Below are 23,743 nucleotides of genomic sequence, written 5' to 3' on the forward strand. Positions count from 1 at the left end.
ATTCATTCATTCATTGCTGGTATTGCGTTTATGATCCCAGTTAGGAGCTCATCGCAGCAAAGCATCAGTGCCTGTCCCCTGACATAACAAATGTAAGAACTAAAATACGATGAGTTGTAAGAAGTAATGATGGAATGATGCAAGAAAAAAAGTAACATATGGTATCAAGGAAACATTAGGTTGATAAAAGATTAAGATACTAACAATCAGAGGGTATTTGATAGGAATGTTTAACAGGCTAATATACATTTACATTTATAAGAAAAGCAATAACTACTTTGAAAATAGTAATAAAACATACAGAACTCACTTTTTCACTTATAAAAATGTTGTAGCCCACTGCGTATTTTTCCATGCTTCTGCTATTTTTGGTAAGAATTCCAAGTTCACTATTTTCATCCCCCAATTGATAAAGAACATGCTGAAATTCAACTGTAGAATCCAGAGGCTCGATTCCATATGAAACATTTCCAAAGTGGAGTATTCCTCTGCAAATTTCAGGAAAAAACATGATGTGCTACTAATCAAATAGCAAATAACGCTGTTTGTGAGACCGATAAAAGTCATAAAAGAAAAATACAATTAAAGATATGGTATAATATTTTGAGTCCAGTATTTTGCTCTAAATTTTGTCTTAGGGATAACTTTTTGGAGAGAAGTAATTTCTCTAATGAACAAGGCCAGCTTTTCATCTTGATTTTTATGGTTATAAAGAGAAGAGAAATTACCTAATCAATTTACTAGGAGTACAGCATTATAGCATCCAAGTGATTCCCCTATTTCCCGTCAGTGAATACGTAAATTATTAGTACACAGAAATCTTGATGAATTTTTTTCCTAATTGGCAATGCTTTTGAAAAATTAAGGAGAGGGAGAGAACAATTTTATTTATAAATATAAAATCCATCTGTAATTACACCATCTGTAATTACACAGTCTGAATAATAAATAAAAAACAGATGCCTAACAACTTGTATTGCTATGCTTCCTAAATTCAGGTAATTGTTTCAGTCAGTATGCTACAAGAAAACAATTTCAGGTCTAAATTTCAGGATTCTATGTAAGAAGCATTGAAAAATATTTGTCGTTAAAACAGGGATCATACACTGCAAAAGAAAGGTGGAGAATTTCCTGACAGAACGGAGGCTCCTCTAATCAGGAAAAAGGAAATTTAATATTCTTGGAGAGTTCAGGAGAGTGATGTTATCAAAAAATATAAATATAAATTTAATAATTATTTCAGATATAACTTGCCTCCTCATCCCCGAAGATTATTCCCTTGAGAAAAGCAAGGCCAATTTACCATTATTTATTTATATCTCTCAACAGTAAAACATATGGTAGTTATTGTAAATAATCTATTTGCTCATAAAATAATCCACCCTAAACTTAGCTCTTCCAACTCACTGTAACAAACTACATTAAACTGTCATTTTTGGATAAGAAACATGAGAAGCAGGGCAAGGAGACTAGGGAATCCAAAACTTCAAGGAAATTAAAAATGTCTGGTCGTGAGGAAAGCTAGAACAAATAAAAGTAGAAGGAGAGAGTTTAGAGGAAGATGTTCTTTGCAAAATCTCAGTTTCGAATAGAAATCTTCCTCCAGCTACGTACTTGATACAAACAGAATAAATTCACAGGAGCACAATATCATAACCATTTTATAATTGACAGAAAATAAATAACCTCAGTCCAGAGCATGTGCTGAGTATGGCAAGAGAATTCAGATGTCCTTCGACATATCCATGATAGTAGCATTCAGACTAGAAAAAAAAAAAAAACACAAAAAAAGTAAAGTAGTTACATGGAAATTGGCAAACTTTCAAAGGACTTTCTACTTTAATGCTTGCAAAAACTTTCTTAATATCATTCACAGGTAGCATGATTTACATCTGTACGAGTAAAGTGAAATTCAGGAAAAAACACATACTTTCTGCTTTTACTGCTCTGCTTAGATGGTGGTCTGGGATTATTATTTTATAACTGACCTCCAACATGTTATTTTATTAGGTAAAATTATTTTCCAATTTATAAATTTAGATGATTAATCACAAAATGAAGAATCTGGATATCTTTGGCAGTATGCCAACATTCTATTCTCTCTGGGCTCTTGACCTGAGGATGGTGAAGGATGAGTTAGATGAACGCAGACAATGGGGAACACAGCGAGTGGTTCCCTGGAGAAAACAAGCAGAGCTTTTGCCAGCCCAGAGAGGTTCTGAGGGCAGACACTGAGGGTGCATCCATTTTGGGGGGTCTCTGGGTACTTCTGGGGTATTGTGGAGGGTGTGTGAAATATGAAACAATGAATCAACATGGCTGCCATCCTCCCGTGTGGGCCTCTGACATCAGTAGAACAGATGTCCTCTAGCTCCCCGAGCCAGACCTCAGTGAGCCTCTTTATTTTGTTTTCCAGTTTTTCCAGTGCTTATCTTGGTTCATTCAGGTCCCTATTTTATCTGCCTACTGATTGTTTATCTCTTGATCTCAATACTCTAGAATATAAAAATCTATAATGATAACAGAAAATTGAAGTACTAGAAATCCCCTGCCAACACAATCTCAAAAGATGACATGAAATCTGTAGCAATAAGGAAAATCTAGACTCTAAGGCAAATAAGCATTTCTAGAGGTAAGGAGAGACATTTCATAATGATAGAGGCTTCAATTCACCAGGAAGATACAAATATTCTAAATTTGTATTCACTACATAATATAGCTTCAAAAACCTACAAAGCTAAAATTGAAAGAACAGAGCAAAAATAGAAAATTCACATTACTAAAATATTTGTAAACATAATTTTCTCAGTAACTGATAAGCACTCAAAATCTGTAGGTATGAACAGTATAGTTGGTAATCAACCAATTACTGTATGTAGCACATGAGGTAGGTTAGAAGACATAAAGATACGTGGAAAGGAAACATGATTTTAGAAATGAAAACTGCAGCTTCAGGACATAAGCCCAGTTAAAATTTTTTCTTTCTTTTCGTCCAGGACACAATAAGCCTGTGTAATTCCCTGTCACCCACAAATGGGTTCAATTGTTCCGTTTTTAATCGCAAATGGGCTTCTTTCATGTGTGATTAGACCTCTCTCACCTATAAAATAAGCTTTTCCCTTTGAATGAGATACTTCTTTCCGTGGGTGAACCATCCTTTTCTGATCCCTAGACAGGACTTCCCACAGATTCACAAATTCCACAGATTTCCAACACCAAAACCACAAATATCCCCTGCCCCCGTCCTAAGCCTCTCTTTTCTCTCTCTCAACTCCCCACTCCCACCCCCTTTCTCTAAGGCCCGCACTATATTCTTTGAGTGTATAATCTGGAATTCTGCAGAACAAGTCCTTTCTGTGCCTCGTGCTGACTAGTTCTGAAAATTCTTTTCTTTCAATTGGAGTCAATGAACTTGCAAATCCATTATGTAAGTATCAGAATGCACTATCTAAAAGAGTAGAATACGTTTTTAAAACAAACTTGGAGCGTTTACGCAAATGAAGTTGTGACAGCCAACCTGGCTCCATTTGTGTGAAGCTGACTGATCCGGTGGTCACTTCCCGCTTCCCCCTTGGGAGTCCCCTTGGTTAGTGCATGACAGACCACCACATCCTGCAGTCTGCAGTTATAGGTTATCTTTACAGCTTTCCATTTGGTACAGCAATGTGCAGCTATAAGTTACCTTTACAACCTTGTAAACAGGATACTCCATGCTTTTGTGGTTTTTTTTTTTTCACCTAAACTGTGTGAAACTTCCCCTACTAACTGAGCAAAGTTCTGCTCCTGTGAAATTCCACTTGTGCTCCCCCGCTCCCTGAACCCTCCCCACTTAGAAGGGCCTCTTAAAAGAAACCCCAAGCCCAAGCTGCTTTTCCTCCTCAAGAGTTTTCCAGGTATGAGCCTCTCTTGAATGCCAGCCGACAATAAAAAAGGATTCAAATTTGGCTCAGAGTAGTGGCGATTCTCTATGATCTCTCCCAATTAAGTGTAACAGTTGGAGGTCCCAGCGAGATCGCCACTTCAGGTGGACCAGCCTCACTGTGGTCCCTCCTGTCTTTGGCAGCAGATTATAGGAAGGCATCCCCTGAGATGTTCCAGGGCCCCATGATTTCGTGCTGACACTGAGGGCATCACAGTGACATCCCAGTCACTCCTCAAAGACAAGCTCGAGTCCACCCTGTCTGTTCTTGAGGTAAGGATCCTTTCTGTCCGAGTGGGCAGCATCAGCCCTTGATGAAGGTGCTACCCAGACTCCCTCTAAACTCGCTCTCAAGGTCAGGATTCTGACTGAGGTGGTCCTCTTCTCTAGATGGGTCCACCCTTTTCTGTTAGCAAATGTCCAGTCAGTCGTTCTGCCCAAGACAACTTTGGCCTTCTTGTCGGCTTTCTGACCTATTTATGATAAATTTTTCCTTTACTTTTCCTCACATATCTTATTTCTGAGGGTAGGGCTCTTATCTGCCACCTGTCTTATTCTCCCCTCTGAGTGCCCATACTGCATCTCAAAATTCCGTTCCACTACTTTTTCTGTACTGCTGCAGGCTTGAACTTCTACCTTGCAAGAACAAAGAATTTCCAATGCCCCATGTGACATGAAGCTTCTTCATTCCTTGCATACTGGCAGAGGAGACTTTTAAGATGCCTGTCTGTTTCTGTTGCCTCAACCCCTCCCCCCAGAGGGACTTCCCAGAACAAAGGGATGTGTAATTATCCCTTGGCCCTGCTATTTACATATCAACAACTTGCTTGAGGGCTACACTAAAAACAATTCCATGGGCCCCATGGCACCCTGGCTGTACCTTGTTGATAAAAAAAATTAAAGTTACTACTGTTCCATTCACAGGCAGTTATATAATATAATAATCTGAGAACAAAAAAGGGAGGGATAATTACTTTAAATTTTTAATAGCTAAAGGAAGTTACAAAAGATTTAAAATAAATGAGATGGAAGATAAATACTAAAAGGCTACAAAGTAAAAGATTCTTTTGATATAAAAAGATTTTATATACTTGTCTTCTCAGAAGAATAAAGAGATATAAAAGACAAGAAGGCCTATGTACATTAAAAAAGTTTACAAAACTAATTATCAAGTAAATATATATATTTGCTTGCTGGTTTCAGATGTGTTATAAAAGGTTTGCATCTATAGGCATAAAGCACTTTTATTCCTTCTGATTCTACTTACAAGAGATTTCTATTAATTGACCTACAGAAGTTTTGACTAGTCTTAATTAAAAGGGATGTTATAATTCAAATTGGACAGAGGAAGAAAGGGGCTAAAGGTGTAGAGAAAGTGGGAGGGGTAGGGGAAAGGTAATAAGGAAAAGAAAAAAGTATGAGAAAATGAAAAAATGGAAATGAAGTGTTTGTAAATGGGGGGGAGGGGTGAAGGGAGAGCAGGGACAAGGGGAAAAAATGAGAACCAAGACCTGTCATGTAAAGGTGCAAGATCCCAATGATGAATGTACCTCATCATCCCAATGATGAACAATGAATGTATACCTAAACTGTACCTATAAACTCAATGAGAGGAAAAAAATCCACTAAAAAAAACAAATTGGACATATATATCTGACGGCACTCTAGTTTCATAAATTGTCTTATATGTTTGTCTTATAGATAAATGTTACCAAAGTGAGATACACTTTCCTTTCCTTTGATCAGTTGCTAACTGATCAAAATGACATCAAAGATTAATTCTGATTCTAATGCATATGGTTGTCTATGTTCAATAACTTAAAAAGTATATTTTTCTTGGTTACAAATAATTTAATTGTTACAATCTGGGTTTTACAGGTTAAATAAAAAAGTTTGTCAAGGTAATTAAATGGGGACTTTTAGGTTTGGGGAAATAATGACTAAATGGGACTCCCCTTCGCAAATAAACAAGTGACTACTCAAAAAAAAGAGTTATTTCTGTTCTTTGTTCACTAATGGGATCCCCCAAAATTTTCATAGCCCTATAGAAAGTTATAACCCCAATAAACAGAGCTTAAATATATTATTATAAAATATTTGCATTTATTATTATCAAAGGGTTAAGTTCTAAATATGTTATTGCAATATGTTTATGCTTGTCATAGTCTAAAACAAAACTTTTGGCAAAAAAAGAGGTCTTAAAAAAGATGCTTTTGGTATACGAACTTGCATTACAGGACATAAGATTTCATATAATTGTAGTAATTATTATTGCTATTTTTCTAGTGTAAAAACTGTATTCATGTCTTCTGACTGTGCAGGTCTTTAAACATTTTGTTTAGGGTAATAACCTTTTTATGATCCAGGTATTTGCCTTTCTCTTGTGCTCCAGCTACTTATGATAAAATTTGCATATCAAGCCAACATGAGATAATCAATCAAATAATAGTTTTTCTTAAAAACTTATGTAATGAGTATGTTATGTGTCACCATACTTGGGGATGCTCAGGTGCTGAGCAGTCCAAACGATGTCACATACTAAAATTAAGGGCTGAACGTTATAAACATCTAATGTATATTTATAGGCCATGCTCCCTTTAGATGATATACTATGAAAAGATAGCAAATGAGAGTTTTTCCATGTGATACTTAATGTCTTAATAATTTATGTGATACTTAATGCCTTCATAATCAAATAGAGGTGTTTGACTAAAAACTACACCATTCTAAGATAGACATTTAAATGTGTTACAAGGATAATGCCAGCATGATTGTCATACTAAAATAATGTGTGGCTCTTGATCTTAAGTTGTTCTATATAATTTATAACTTTGTCTGTTAAGATTCTTCAGAAATTCAACTACTAAGACAACCATGGTTGATAACAGTCCTCTAAATATATTTTACATTTCAAAATGTTTAATGTCCAACAAAATTATAATAGTGACCATCTCTTCTGGGTGTTCAAAAACTAAACTTTAGAGATCAAAATTGAAAGGCAACTGGGCTACAGAACAGCCAATATTTTGGCTCTGGCTCCTCAAGGTCAACAAAAATCTTGGTGGCAGCCATCAGAGGAGACTCAACTCCAGAAACCCCAAAGGACAGGTGCCTTAAAAAAAAAAGCAGAATCCTCACCATTGGGAAAAAATCAATGTGTCTACTGAAAGAAGAAAGGACACTGGAAAAAAATAAATGCCCCCATAGACCTCTGCCAAGATACAATCCCTCCCCTCATCTGAGGAGTGGGAAGATTCAGACTGAGGGGGCCAGTGCTCCTTCTCTCTTGGCCCCTGGGAGCCTATGGTGAATGTTGAAATAGGGGTCCAACTGGTTTACATCCTGGTGGACACTGGCACCAAAAGGTAAATATTAAAACTACCCTCCTGGGAGAACTTTCATCACAAAGTATTCCCATCCGAAGATCCAGCAAGTAACAGTGTGGACCACAGCAGTGCAGCTATAGGCAGATGCAGCCAGGGCCCCCTCCCCAACCTCAGCCACTTGGGTACACAGGCCCAAGCCAAAGGCCCCCCGAAAGGAGCTGTGCAGGCACACAGCACTGGCCGGAGGCCCACCCCAGTATAATCGGTTAAGTGCGCAGAGACCCTAGCAAGAAGTCTGCTGAGACACCAGAAGCCGAAGTGCACAGCCCCAAGCCAAAGGCCCTCCAGACTACAGCTACATAGAGGGGCAGGCCCTAGCCAGAGGAATGACTAGATATAATCCTGAGTGTGCACAGGACTCAGCCAGAAGCCTGCCCCAAAACAGGTCAACTCAGGGACTGAGAAGGCAGCCATTCTGAACCCAGGATTGATGCACAGATTGAGCAGCAGAGAAAAGGCTACTCAGAGGCTTGCTGAGAATTGAAGACCATGGGTGAGCAAAAAGATGCCTCAAAAAAGGCACAGCAGGCTGCATCTGTTGAAATGAGAAGACATATAAGCAAGACTCAAAACCAAACTTCCAAGAGTTCCGCCATACCATCAGCAAGTGCACTCAAACACCAGGGAGCAGCAGGAGGATCCCAACTAGGGCCTTGTGGGCACACGTGCCCAAGCCACAGCCCACCTAGTAAAGAGCTGCACAGGCATGCAAGCTTCATCCAGAGTCCTGCCATGCCATCGGCCGCAGCCAAGGACCCACCTGGAAAAGAACCACACAGACAAATAAGCAACAGCCAGAGGCTTAAACCAAAACCACTGATAAGTGCTCAGGAATATAGAAAGACGTCATTCAAAACCCAGGAATTGGTGTACTGGGGAGCAGGAGAGTATAATGGACCCAGCAGAAATCCAGAGGATCACCAATACCTACTTTGAGAACCTATATGCCAGCAAGATGGAAAACAGAAGAAATGAACAGATTCCTAGATACATATGAACAAACAAGTTGAACAAAGAAGACCTAAAAATTCTAAATAACACAATATCAATCAACAAAATTGAAAACATAATTAAAAACTTACCAACTAAGAAAAGCCTAGGCCATGATGACTTCAATGCTGAATTCTATAAGACATTTACAGAGGAACTATTGCTACTGTTTAAACTTCAATGATACAGAAAAGGAAGCAATACTCCCAGATTCAATCCCGGAAGCAAGCATCATCTTCATCCCAAAAGCAGACAAAGACCCAACTGAGAAATGAAATTAATAGGTCAATCTTACTAATGAACACAGATGCAAAAATACTTAAAAAAGATACTGCCAAACACAATGTAGAAGATCAAACACCCTGAACACATGGGATTCACCCCAGGGATAGAGGGATGGTTCCACATATGCAAATCAATAAATGTAATACACTATATTAAGAGAGCCAAGGACAAAAACCATATGATCATCTCAATAGATGCAGTAAGTGTTTGATAAAATCTAACATGAATTCGTATTAAAAACCCTACAAAAAATTGGAATAGACAGTCTCTACCTCAATCTGATAAAAGCGATCTATGAAAAAACCAACAGCCAATATTATACTAAATGGTCAAAAATTGAAAACCTTCACACTAAAATCAGGAACAAGACTAGGATGTCCATTATCACCACTCCTGTTCAAGATAGTTTTGGAAACATTAGACATTAGCAATTAAACAAGAGAAAGAAATAAAAGGAATAAAAATAGGAAATGAAGAAGTCAAATTGTCATTATTTTAGACAATATAATACTCTATATATAATACCCCAAGAACTCCACCAAAAGTCTTGTAGACTTAATAACCAAATTCAGTAAAGTAGCTGGATACGAGGTTCACACAAAAATCGGTAGCTTTCCTGTTCATGAACAACAGACTCACTGAGGGTTACAATTACTTTCACAATAGCATCCAAAAAATTGAAATACCTAGGAATCAACCTAACAAAAGAAATCAAAGACTTCTATTTTGAAAACTATACTACTCTGAAACAAGAGATTGAAGAGGAAAAATGGAAAGACATCCCTTGCTCCTGGGTAGGAAGAACCAATATAGTGAAAATGGTCATACTTACAAACTGCTATTTAGACTCAATACAATCCCAATTGAAATTCCAGTATCCTATTTCATAGACCTTGAGAAAACAATCCAAAAATTCATTTGGAATAAGAAGAGACCTAAAATAGCAAAATAAATTCTAGGCAATAAAGAGAAGGTATGGGGTATCACAATTCCCATCTTGAAACTACAGTAGAAAATTAATTTAATAAAAACAGCCTAGTACTGGTAAAGAAACAGGCCTGAGGACCAGTGGAAGAGATTAGAAGACCCAGAAACAACTCTAGACATACTCAGCCACCTAATCTTTGACAAAGAAGCCAAACACTCTCACTGCAGGAAAGATAGCCTCTTTAATAAATGCTGCTGGAAAAATTGAGTTTCAACTTACCAAAGATTAAAACCAGACCTATATCTATCACCATGCACTATACTAAAATGGAAATGGATTAAAGTTCTAAAATATTAAAACAGAAACACGAAACCAGCTAGGAGAGGTTAGGTAGAACGGTTGGAGACATTGGGGTAGGAAAACTTTTTATGAACAAAACCTCAGTTGCAAGTGAACTAGCACAAAGAATCAACAAGTGGGATCTCTTCTTATTGAAAAGCTTCTGCAAGGCAATTAAACCACCAACAGAGCTAAGAGACAATCCACAAATGTGAGAAAAGATTTTCACCAGCAGTTCCTCAGACAAAGCCCTACTATCTAGAATATACAAAGAACTTTAAAAAATCAGACCTCCCAAATTGAAAGACCCAATCCAAAAACCGGGCATCTGAAATGAACAGGCTTTTCTCAGACAAAGAAGTAGAAATAGCAAATAAACATATGAAAAAAGGTTCAACATCACTGGTCATTTGAGAGATGCAAATGAAAACAATGCTGAGATTCCATCTTACCCCAGAAAGCATGGCTGCTATCATGAAAGCAACCAATAACAAATGCTGGCGGGACTGTGGGGAAAGAGGAACCCTCTCCACTGTTAGTGGGAGTGTAGACTGGTGCACCCACTGTGGAAATCAGTATGGAGATACCTCAAAGTACTAGGATTGGAACTCCCATTTGACCCAGGTATTCCCCTGCTGGGTATCTTCCCCAAAAAATTAGAAGAATCATACCACAGTGAATATGTTCACTCATGTTCATCATGGCAGTTTGTAATAGCTAAAACTTGGAAACAGCCCAATAGCCAATCAAATGGAGATTGGATAAAGAAAATGTGAGTCTTTTAATAAAGTAGAATACTATTCAGCTATAAAGAATTAGAAATTAGAGACATTTATATGTATATGGATACACATTGAGGAGACATTTTTAAAGTGAAATAAATAGGACATATGTGTAAATACTGAATAGTTTCTCTGGTTGAGAAACTGACAATGTACATAAGGACTAAAAGATAATGTGAAAGAGGAAGAAAATAGGTGAGGAGAAAGGGAAAGTATAAGGGGTAGGGAAAAGTAGAGAATGAAATTATATGAGAAAAGGAAAAATAATCGATACAAAGTCTTTGGAAATAGGGATGGGTGGAGGGGTTCAAGGGAGGACAAAGGAACAAGGAAAAAAAGAAAGAACCAAGATAGATTGTGTAAAGGTACAAATTTCCAAAGATGAATATCATTATATTGTATACCTAAAATGTACCAATAAAGTTAATTTTAAAAATTTATTCCCATCCATGCAGCTATAGGAACAGGCCAGAACTGCCTGCTCACACGTGAATAAACAGTAAGCCTGGGACCAAAACAAGTTTCTTGGTGATACCAGACTGCCCATTCCCCTTGCTGGGATGGGACTTCCTTTACAAGCTGAGGGCCACTCTCTCCTTCACTCGGACGGAGACTCAGATGTCACCCCCTTCATACCAACTGTCCTTAACCACTGATCTATCTGAGGAGTATGTCCTCTCAGGGAAAGTTAACCCAGAAGGGCCTCTTGGTCAGACTTCAGGTAGAGTTCCCTAGGTGTGGGTGGAAATTAGCCCACCAGTTTCGGAAGCTCACCATCCCCAGGGATAGCTGAGCTCTTGTTGACCTCCATGCCTGTGATTGTTAGACAACTCCCCATCTCAGGAGGCCAGCTGGGGAAGCACCTCACATCAAGAAGTTGCTGGACTTTAGGATATTAATTCCTTGTTGGTCTTCTTGGACAAACCTGGGGACATCAGATTACAGATTGGTCTAGGACTTGACAAAAGTCAATCAGTGAATGGAAACTTTGCACACTACCACTCCCAAACCATATACCCTTCTGTGTTTGCTGTCTCCTGAGCTCTGAGTGTATAGATTTAAAAGATGCCTTTTTAAGTCTGCCTCTTGCCCCAGCTAGGCAGCCCATATTACCTTTGAATGGACAGACCCAGCTTCCAATGATTCCTATAAATTTACCATGTCTTGGCTGCCCCAGATATTTAAGAATGCCCTCACCCCTGGGCTTCAGCAGATGAGCTGTGAAAGGCTCAGACACATGGAGCATATGCGCTACCCCAGACTCACTCCCCAGGCCTCAGCAGAGAAACAGTGAGACACAGCCATGGGGGGTGCCTGCAGCCTCCCCACCCCACAAGTGCCTCAGGCCCCCTGGCTGGGCTGGTACCTAGATTCACACCACAGAGGCATAGGGAATCACAAAGGCCATTGTTATGAGCTCCAGCCTCAATTTTGATTTAATTTACATGGTTAAAGGTGATACATTAATAACTACCACAAATTGTTATCTTCCAAGCTGCCCTTGATGCTATTGTGTTGCTGACCACTTGGACTAAGGTATTGTGACTGATCTATCTAATCAGTTGTCCTTCCTGGTGTTATGATAATGAGAGTGTCTCAGAGTCATTAGAGATTTAAAACCTAAAGACAAGCTATAACAAGAAGACCAAAGTATTAACACAGAAATTAAACCAAGCACAGGACCAACAACAAAAATAGAGATGAAAAGACATTCAAGCAAGACACAAGCACAAACACAGGCTGCCAGTTCACCAGAGGCAAACTCTGGGGGAAATGAGGTGGAAAAGTCTGATAATCAACCACCTGGACACGTTGAACTGATAACACAGGAAGTAACAAAACAGATGAATGAGGCTCTAGAAAAGTTCAAAACAGAAACAGATTTTTAAAAAATACATGAGTTCAGGACTGTGATAAAAGCCATGAATGCCCAGCAGAGGAAAAAAATACAAACCATGAATGCCAACCATAGGAAAGAAATGGAATCCATAAAACAGATCCAAACAGATATCCAGGAGATTAAAAACTCTATTGAAAGTATACATAACAGGGCCGAGGATTTAGCTCAGAGGTTCAGTGGCCTGCCTTGCAAGCACAAGGACCTGAGTTCAATCCCAGTACCAAAAAAAAAAAAAAGGAGAAAATATACATAACAGACTGAACCAGTCAGAAGACAGGATATCAGATACAGAAAACAGGATGGTGGTCAGTGACCATGAAAAGAGGGATCTCTTAAAAAAGTAAGGGAACATGAGAAATCAATCCAAAAGCTCCTACATGACACAAAGAAGAAATGTATGAGACTGAGAGAAGTCTGTGAAAAAACAAGAGAAAGTACAAATGGCATAAGAAAAACTTTTCATATAATTAATGATAGAAAACTTCCCAAACAGAGTAAAAGAATTTGACATACAGATAAGTGAGGCATATAGGACTCCAACTAGCCATGATAAAAAATCTATACCTAGACATATAATAATCAAGATCCTGAAAACCCAACAGAAAAACAAAATACTATAAGCAGTTAGAGAAAAGAAACAAATCACATGCAAATGAAAGCCCATCAGAATTACAGCAGACTTTTCAACACAAACCCTCAAGTCAAGGAGAGCCCGGAGTGAGGTATTTCAAGCCCTAAAAGAAAGTAACCTCCAACCTACACAGATGTGTCCTGCAAAAATATCTTTCAAGTTGATGGGGAAATAAGATACTTCCATGACAAAGAACACCTGAGAAACTTCATGACTACCAAACCATCTTTTCAGACAATTCTAATAATATCCTAGAAAAAGACAATAAATATCACAACTCCATGAGGCCCAACAGAGTAAATCTACAACAGGGAAGGCAAGAAAATAAGGGACGGGGGGGGCATTAAAGGAAAATAATATGATGGTGATAAGTCAATACATATCAGTTATAACTATCAATGCTAATGGTCTCAATTCACAAATCAAAAGAAATAGGCTAGCAGAATAGATTAAGAAGCAAAATCCAACAATATGCTGTATACAAGAAACACACCTAGTTCAAAAAGAAACTCACAGACTGAAAGTAAAAGGATGGAAAACAGTTCTCCATGTGACAGGAACCCAGAAGAAAGCAGGGGTAGCTATCTCATTTGCAGACAAAGTGAATTTCAACCAAAACTAATTAAGAGAGACAAAGGTCACTACATCCTTGTAAAGGGAGTAATCCAAGAGGAAGAGATGACAATCATAAATATATATGTACCACATACCAATGCCCCCAAAATACAAAACAAACAATAAGGGCCATGAAAAAACAAATAAGCACTAATACAATTGTAGTGGAGAACACCACTGTCACAACTGGGCAGATCATCAAGACAAAAAAATCAACAAATCAATAATGAAATACTAGAACTGAACCAAGCTTTGGAACAAACGGACTTAATAGACCTCTACAGAGTATTCTATACAATATCAGAATATACATTCTTTTTGGCTGCACACAGGTCATTCTCCAAAACAGACCACATCCTAGCTCAAAGAATATGCGTAAGTAAAAGCAGAAGATTTAAAGTTATTCCATGTATATTATTAGACCATAGTTCCAATAAACTGGAGATCAACAGCAAAAGAAACTGCAATAACTTCACAAACACATGGAAATTGAATAACGCTCTCCTGAACAACCAATGGTTCACAGAGGAAATCAAAGAAGAAATTAGACAGTTTTTACATATTAATGATAATGTCAGTATAACATACAGGAATCTATGGGTCACACAGAAAGCATTTCTATGAGGGAAATTATAGCAGTGAATGCCCACACTAGAAAATTAGAGCGATCTCAAATAACCTAATGTTGAGTCTTAAGCTTCTAGAAAAAGAAGAGCAAGACAAACCCAAAGCTGGTACAAGGGAAGAAATTATAAAGATCAGAATAGAAATAATGCAACAGAGACTAAGAGAATGATACAAAAAAAATTAACAAATCAAAGAGTTGGTTTTTGGAAAGAATAAAATTGATAAACCCTTAGCCAACCTTATCAAAAAAAGCAAAGAAAAGGCTCAAATCCATGCAATTAGGAACAAAAAAAGGTGAAGTCACAACACATCCAGGAGAAATCCAGAGATTATCAGTACCTATTTCAAGAACCTATACTCTTAATAAAATGGAAAATACAGAAGACAGATTTCTAGATACATATGAATTATCAAAGTTGAACAAAGAAGATGTAGAAGTCTAAACACACCAATTGCAATCAGTGAAATTGAAAACATAATTAAAAATTTACCAACAAAGAAAAGCCCAGGTCCTGATGATTTCACTGCTGAATTCTAAAAAAACATTTGGAGTGGAACTAATGCCATTAATTTTGAAACTTTTCAACTGAATTGAAAAGGAAGTAATAATTCCAAATTCATTCCTGGAAGCAAGTGTTACTTTAATTCCACGACCAGGGAAAGACTCAACCAAAAAAGAGAACTACAGGTCAATTTCCCTAAGGAACATAGAGGCTAAAATCCTCAATAAGATACTGGCAAACAGAATACAGAAGATCATCAAGAAGATCATATACCCTAACCAAGCTGGATTTATACCAGGGATTCAAGGATGGCTCAACACATGTAAAACAATAAATGTAATTCATTATATTAACAGAGTCAATGACAAAAACAATGCAATCATCTCAAAAGATGCAGAAAAATCATTTGATAAAATTCAACACCCACTCATGATAAAAACCTGCAGAAAACTGGAATAGATGGTCTTTACCTCAACTTGATAAAGGCTATCTATGAAAAACCAACAGCCAATATCATTTCAAATGGTCAAAAACTGAAAACCTTCACCCTAAAATCAGGACCAAAACAAGGATGTCCACCATCACCACTCCTTTTCAATATAATTCTGGAAACATTAGACACAGCACTTGGACAAGAGAAAGAAATTAAAGCAACAAAGACAGGAAAGGAATAATTTAAACTGTCATTATTTGCTGATGATATGATACTCCATATAGGAGACCCAAAAAACTCCACCAAAAGACTTCTAGATTACTTGACAGATTCAGTAGAGTAGCTTGACAAGGTAAACACTCAAAAATCAATAGACTTCTTATATATAAATAACAGACTCACTGAGGGAGAAATTGGAAAGAAAGCCCCTTTCATAATAGCATCCAAAAAATCTAGTAATCAATCTAATGAAGGAAGCAAAAGACCTCTACAGTGCGATCTACAGCACTCTGAAAACAGAAAACAGGATATAAGAACATGGAAAGACATCCCTTGTCCCTTGGTAGGAAGAACGAATATAGTGAAAATGGCCATACTACCAAAACTGCTCTACAGATTCAAGGCAATCCCTATTGAAATTGCAACAGTATATTTCACAGAACTAGAAAAAATAATAGAAAAATTCATTTGGAACCTAGAATACCAAAAGCCATTCTAGATAACAGAGACATGCAAGGGGCTATCACAATCTCCAACTCAAATCTGTACTATAAAACCAATGGGATAAAAGCAGCACGGTACTGGCAAATAAAAAGACCCAAGGATCATTGGAATGATTAGAAGATGCAGAAACTTCTCCAAACATACTCAACTACCTCGTCTTTGACAAAGGAGCCAATCATCCTCACACCACAGCTCCACTGCAGACACATCAGCTGAGAACACGGCCTCAAGATAAAGACAAGATGACCAGACCTACATACTTCTTCAAAGAACAAACACTGGGCCTAATGAATCCCAGACAGGCATCAGCCCTCCCATGGGTGACCAGAGACCTCTGGGCGCACACTGCTTTGTTCTCTCCATCCATGCTGTTTACATGACTTGTTTCCCAAGTGAACCATCGTCACCTAAGTGACTACGCTTGCAACCTTTTTGGATGTTTATAGCTACGGCACACATTGCACCCACTCTTAGAGTGGGGTTCACAGGGTACCACTCAGGTCCCCCTCCTGCCCCTCAGGAGCTTTCCTATCAGTAAATGGCTTCCTACTGTTAATGTCCATTGTTCCTAGGACTCATTCTTCGATTTCTAGAAAACAAGAACTTGGCGTAGCATATAGTTAACAGGTTGGGAGATATAACACTTCATATTTCACTTCTGACATTATTTCCTGTAACAAAAATAGAGAGATAAGGACTCTTATCCCCAGGAAGAAGACCCTTATCCAGGGTATGTTAAGTTTATTAACAGCTCTTATAGCTCCTCCCTACCTCTAAGCCTGGACTTCAACAGGACTAAAAAAACTAGAAAGCCAAGATAATCAGTTTCCTTTTGAACACTTTCGAACTCATTGCCTTTGAACTGAGCCCCCACAATCTACCTGTCTCTATAAGGCCAAGACAAAGATAGTGCAGAGTAGTCCCCACCCACCCTACCTCACCCGCCTTGTTTCATTTTGGGAGACAAAGAAATCAGAAATATACAAAATTAACTGTTTTAATTATAAGACAGCAAGAAACCTTTGAGGTCAGGCACATTCATTCTTCTCGAGGATCTTCTCACCAAGACACACATGAGCCTCTTCATGACCTCTTTATCTAAATCTAAATAAATACCTTAAAATATCCCCCCTGTGAATACTGAGATTCTTCTCTGTTAAGAAAGTATTTATTAAATATAATTTCTTTAAATTAATAAAACATAGAACTTAATTCTTACCTGAATACCTGAAGATTGAGAATTCATAATACCTTGACTGTAGGAATAAACCATAAAATCCTTTGCTAGGAAATATCTACATGTAAATAAGAGTGACAGAATTTTAAAAGTTTTTCTTTTCAAACATAAAAAGCAGTAGTCAGCAAAATGACATCCTCAGGCCAGATCATACACTTTCTTTGTTTAAACAAATAAAGATTCACTGGAACACAGCAATACCTATTAGCGTATTTATGCTAAAAGAGCAGGAGAAAGTAGTTTGGCACAGATAATACAGCTCTCAATGACTAAAAAACTTTACTCTCTGGACTTCTAGAGAAAAAGTATGTCAATCTTTGATAGTGTTTTCTTCTCATGTATACATATATTTTATTCAATGTAATACACAGTTACTCAAAATGTTTCCAGACTTAATGAACCTTAAAGCAAAAAGAAAGGACAACAAGGAGAGATAAAATGTATTTTAAAATATAAAGACATGAACTGGATGTGAAATTATGAGTCTTCTGTTTTTTCACTGGAGGTTTCATTACCATGGATATATTATATATTACTTTCATAAGGAGGTGGAAGAGTCTTATGTAAAAGTCTTTATTTTTAGTACAAGTGCTAAAACCTCAAGTCTATGTTCCGCCTTTTGTGGTTATGATTGCCTATACTTACTATGCAATTTTAGTTATGTTTGCTCACCTCATGCTGACTCTAACCCAATATAACTTAAGTAGACTATCCAGGTTAGCTTCTTTTGGAAAAACTCAACTAAATTTTGTTTCACAAAAGTTACTAATGACTCCTTACTTGTAAATTCCCAAAGGCAGTCTGCAGTCAAGTAATATTATCATAGATGAGCTAGGTAGAAATATTACAGGTAGTGAGGTAGGGCTGTGTCCTTAACAGGGTCAGGACAAAGGTGAAACACACCACAGCTCCACTGCAGACACATCAGCTGAGAACATGGCCTCAAGATAAAGACAAGATGACCAGACCTACATACTTCTTCAAAGAACAAACACTGGGCCTAATGAATCCCAGACAACATCAACCCTCCTGTGGGTGACCGGAGAATTCTGGACCCACACTTCTCAGGAGAATCTTTGTCTTTCCATCCATGCTGTTTACACGACTTGTTTCCCAAATGGATCATCACTACCTAAGTAAGAGACTACACTTGAAACCTTATTGGATGTTCATGGGTGTGGCCCACATTGTACCCACTTTTGAGTTTCACTCTATAAAATTCTTCTCCCTGGGCTACCCATTCAGGTCCTCCTCCTGGCCCTGGGGAACTTTCCTATCAATAAACTTCTCCTTACTCTCAACCTCTGCTGTTTTAGGACTCATTCTTCAATTTCTAGAAAGCAAGAACTTAGCATATCATACAGTTAACAGGTTGGGAGATATATTATTTCATATTTCATCTCTGGTATTATTTCCTGTATCAGTATTACCCTGAAGCACTTCACACTTGGCTATATCTCCCCTTTAGCCAACTGGCTCTGGTCTTAATGATAGTATTCCCTCTCGGTACTCCTCATATCTTCCTGTCTACTTATATAAATCCCTTCATCTAGCCTTCCTTCATCCCTTAAATGCTCCATAGTATTCAGTTCTACTTATCTTTAAAATATACCACTACATTTATATCTCTTTATTTCTGTGAGCACATTACCTTTATAGCTTGTATTACTGTAACTGTGGTGTGTTTTTACGTCTGCTAGTGTGATGTCTGCAACTTTGCTTAAGACTTTTACAACTTGTAGTTTACTGTAATTCCATATACATGTTTTGAGGGTTTTTTAATGTATTGTGTCATGTCATCTACAAACAGGGACAATTTAGCTTCTCCTTTATAATCTGAGTGCCCTCTGTTTTGCCTAACTGTTCCATTTGGAATGTCCAGTACTATCTTGAACAGGCATGGTTATGTAAGAGACAGCTGAGTTAGGTAAAACTAGTACAAGCACTCAAATTGGGCTGGCCCTTGCGTCAGCCCACAAGATAAAAACACATTACAATTTTGGCTGGAGATGCATCAGTTGGAGGCTAGGCCCCAATATAAAGACAAAATGACTAAGCCTACATACTTCCTCAAGGGATGAGAAAAATGGTAACACCTGGTATAATGTAGTCTAGCTAGAGCAGTTGCCTTGCTAGGTGATCAAGACCCTCAGAACCATCCCCTTCCTGAAAAGTTCTTTATTCTTTCCTTGCACACTTGCTGTATGACTTATTTCCCCCATTAGATCACTATTACCTGAGTGACTCTGCTCTTAACTTTGTTGGTTGATCACAGCTTTACCCACATTACACTCATGTGGTTGTGTTCTACAAAACTTCCCCTGTAAAGTGGGGTCCCCGGCAACCCATTTGGGACCCCTCTTACCTCTCAGCAGCTATATCTCTCAACAAATATTTCCTACTCTTCTGTTGCTCCTTAGAATTCATTCTTCGATTCTGGGAACACAAACTCAGTGTGTCTGACATCTAGCAGGTTGGGAGTTATCATATTTCCCCTATATCATTTGGTTGTCTGATATCATTCCTATATCAGATTGGCTATTCCTAATGTTAGGTCCTCTTGGAAAAAAGCCTTCAAGTGCTGGCCTTTGAATATGATATTATGTACAAACTTGTCATATGATATTTATTGTATTAAGGTACATTCCTTCTGTACCTAATGAGAATTTTATTGTGAAGGATGTTGAAAGTCATACCTGCCTCCCATGTTCATAACCAGATTAATCTCAACTAACCCTTTCAGCTGGAATGTCCCACAAACAGTTTATACACAGCTTCTCCAATTCAGATCCACATTTCCCCTGAGTTGGATCTCTTCCTTTTTGCCCTCTACTCTGACTGCAGAGGTCCATCCAGTCCTGTTAACTACCATGACATCAGTCTTCAAGAGGTGGGTCCCCACTTTTTCATTTCTGAATCCCCATTCATAAAAGGTTACATGAGATTTTAAAGGCCAAAAATTTAGGTCACAAGAGAGCATCAGTTCATTCAAAACAGATAAAAATATTAATAACAATTATATTATTTTCCATACATCATTTTATTGCAAGGAAAAAATTTCACAGACATAAAATGAAATCCTAAACTAAAAAATAAAAATTTACCTTGGCTGTAGGTGCACTATATACGGTTTCTCATCTATTGCAATAATGTAGGATATCTCGTCCTAGAGAATCAAGAACAGCTAAGGTTGAAAACAAATTTAATATAAGAAGCAAACAATTTTGTATCAATTATTTCCTCCTAACGGTGCTTAAAATATGTAACACTACATATGATTTTAAATATTCAATATCAGTTTTAACATGTTATTTAATACATTTTCACTATTTCCACCAACAATAACCAAATCTAAAGATTTATATAAGAAGAGCAATCTACATATAACTAAATTATAAATTCCTATGAAAGGAGAGCTCATATTCTATGCTGTAATGTTTATTCATATGACATCAATGAGATAATAAGGCACTCTTTATCAGTGAAGCTTCCTGTACCAAGCACAAAAATTGTTTAATTTTTTAAAAAATCCTCCATATTATTATATCCTATTTTCTACCTTTTTAAATGGAAGATCCTTGATCAAAATTTGGTACAGCTTTTGACTATACTATTACTATTTTTAAGTTAGAACACTGGTAGCTGTAGGTTAGACTATCTACAGATCAGTGAACCTGAGTGACAAGATTTTACCCAGCAAATAAAGAACATGTGGTAAGCAACAGTATTATCAGTAGGGGGGGGAAAGCGTGTAAAAATGAAAAGGACACAAATACTAGGGAAACATAAAAGATAAATGGGCGAGGATCTATGAAAATAAAAAGCAGCCAGAATACTGCACAAACAAAAGAAGGATAAGGCAAGTTGTGCAAAGGTCAGCAGATGGTAAAAAATGAAATCAGAAGGTTAATGTTATTAATAATAAATTGATATCATATGTCCAATATGATGCAATGTTAAGAGCATTTCACCTCTATGATGTTCCTTAAATCTCAGAACCTTGAATTTAACGATGAAAGACTACCAGACAAATTTAAACTGAGGGCATTCCATGCCATACCTGCCTGGCACCTGCACAACAGTCAAGATCGTGGAAAACAAGGAAAGACGGCGAGGTAACAGAGGAGACAGGGAGCGCATGCGATGGGACGTCGTGTTTTAGATTCTGGACTGAAAACGGGCATCACTGGGAAAACCACCGACATCCAGAGAAAGTCGTATTTCACGTACTATCTATTCAAAATGTGTACCAATGTCAATTTCTTGGTTTTAACAAACATAACGCATCAACATAACTACATACATTTTAATATTAGAGGAAACTGAGTGAACAGCACATGAGAATTGTCTGTAATTGCTACACCTTTTCTTAAATCTCAATTTCTTTCAAAATTTTAAATATTTACTTTTAAAAACAGAAATACTGAGGAAAATGCAAAATAAGCATGACAGATATAAAGGCAGAAATACTGCAAAGAAGATTCTTGTACTGAAGTAGAAGGCACCCTTAAACTAATTCTGTAAGCTTCAGTGATAAGAAAATAGTTCCTTGGAGAGGTTGGTCTAAGTGTAATAAATATGCATGCTAAAGCATCTTTATCTAGTTTTACAGTGGATTTGACGTACAAGTGGTTATTCAAAGTAGTTCTTGAATTAATGTTCACAAAACAAAGACATAGTAATTATTAAGACGTTAAAGATTAAAATATAAATTTAACATTATTATTCAGTTATAAGACTTTCTCTATTTTCTTTAAGGGATTCACCAAATTTCTCCAAATTGTCTGCAAATAAATCCATTTTAAGGGAGGGCAGGGACAAGGGGAAAAAATGAGAACCAAGACCACCTGTCATGTAAAGGTACAAGATCCCAATGATGAATGTAACTGTACTGTGCACCTAAAATGTACCAATAAACTCAATAAAAGAAAAAAATCCATTTTATGCTAACTTCCATCATGCAAGTACAGCTAAGGGAAATATTATGTGCTATACTAACATCTCAATAATTACTAAGATTTTCCTTTATCTTAATAGATACAGAAAAGGCACTGGATGAAATGCAAATCCCATTATGATTAAAAATTCTAAACAACATATGTAAGGAAGGAATGTCCTTCAGGTCATATACAAAAAGCTCATAGCTCACTAATTTAAATCAAGGAAGGATGAAAATTTTTTTGTCTAACTTCTGTTACAAAGAAACTCCACTTCTATCACGTTTATTTAACACAATAGTCAAAGTACTAGCAGGACCTATCAGGCAAGTGAAAGAAATAAAGATCACCCAAAATAGAAAGGAGGGTGTCGAATCATCAGCATTTGCAGATGATAATGATCTTATAAATAGAAAATTTCAAGACTCCACAAAAAGCTATTAAAACCAATTCATTAATTCAATAAATGTGCAATCATGAAAATCAGTAGCAATGTTATATACCAACTGCTCATTACCTGAAAAAGAAACTGAAAGACTAATGGCATTCCCGATATCTACAAAAAATACCTAGGAATAAATCTGACCAAAATTTGAAAACTGTCTAGAACGAATATTATGAAACATTACTGAAGCGAATCAAAGAGAAAAAAAGGAAAAGGAAAAGCATCCTAAGTTCATGAATTGGAATATTTGCTATTATTAAATGTTCACAATACCTAAAGTGGTTTACAGACTCAAAGTAATCATTATGAAAACTTCATGGCATTCTTCAGAGATACAGAAAAAATTCATTTTAAAATAGTGGAAGAGTGAAATAATTAAAATGCAAAATTGAACAAAGCAGTTCAATAGTAGATTGAATCTTGTAAAAAGAATAAATAAATTTGATGATATGGCAATAAAAATTACCTATTCTAGAGATCAGTGAGAAAAAATATTGAAGAACAATGAATAAAACTGGAAAAGCCTGTAAGACAATCGTAAGAGTACTGACATGTGAGTAAGGACGGATCTAGAAATGCCAGAGTAACAGATGAGGTCAGGAAAAATATTTGAAAATATTAAGGCAAAACCACTCAAAATTTAAAGAAAAACATTAATCTACACATCTCAAATTTCAATAAACTGCAAGGAGTAAATAGACAAGAAGGTAAAAATTGAGATACTCTCTGACCAATCTGATAAGATCTAAACATGATGAGAAAAATACCAAGACAAAAATGACTCATCAATGTGGTTGATTACAGATGTTTTCTGAAGTAATTAATGGAAAACCAAAGGTAGTGAAGCAAAGTATAAAATGTGCTGAAAGAAAAAAAATCTTGCCAGCCAACTCTATATTCATAAGCCAGGCATGGCGGCGCATGCCTGTAATTCCGGTGCTTGGGACGCTGAGGCAGGAGGATCACTGCAAGTTCGAGACCAGCCTGGGCTACACAGTGAGTTCCAGGTCAGTCTCAACTACATAGTGAGACCCTGTCTCAAAAAAAAAAAAAAAAAAAAAAA

The 23,743-nt window shown here is 37.1% G+C and overlaps 1 protein-coding gene across 1 annotated transcript in view; it reads right to left on the minus strand.

Moving 5' to 3' along the window:
* Positions 1-23,743, minus strand: part of LOC104857324 (disintegrin and metalloproteinase domain-containing protein 32-like) — an 88,709-nt gene that overhangs the window by 60,116 nt on the left and 4,850 nt on the right. Inside the window, exons 3-6 of the mRNA XM_010617146.2 lie at positions 20,403-20,464; positions 17,281-17,356; positions 1,687-1,763; positions 311-488 (exon numbers count right to left, since the gene is read on the minus strand). Coding sequence (XP_010615448.1) covers positions 311-488; positions 1,687-1,763; positions 17,281-17,334 — 309 coding nt within the window. The 5' untranslated portion in view covers positions 17,335-17,356; positions 20,403-20,464. The remainder of the gene's footprint in view (positions 1-310; positions 489-1,686; positions 1,764-17,280; positions 17,357-20,402; positions 20,465-23,743) is intronic.

The sequence above is a fragment of the Fukomys damarensis genome, unplaced genomic scaffold (genome assembly GCF_012274545.1).
Source record: "Fukomys damarensis isolate Sample0158 unplaced genomic scaffold, DMR_v1.0_HiC HiC_scaffold_18, whole genome shotgun sequence".
Taxonomy (NCBI): Eukaryota; Metazoa; Chordata; class Mammalia; order Rodentia; family Bathyergidae; genus Fukomys; species Fukomys damarensis.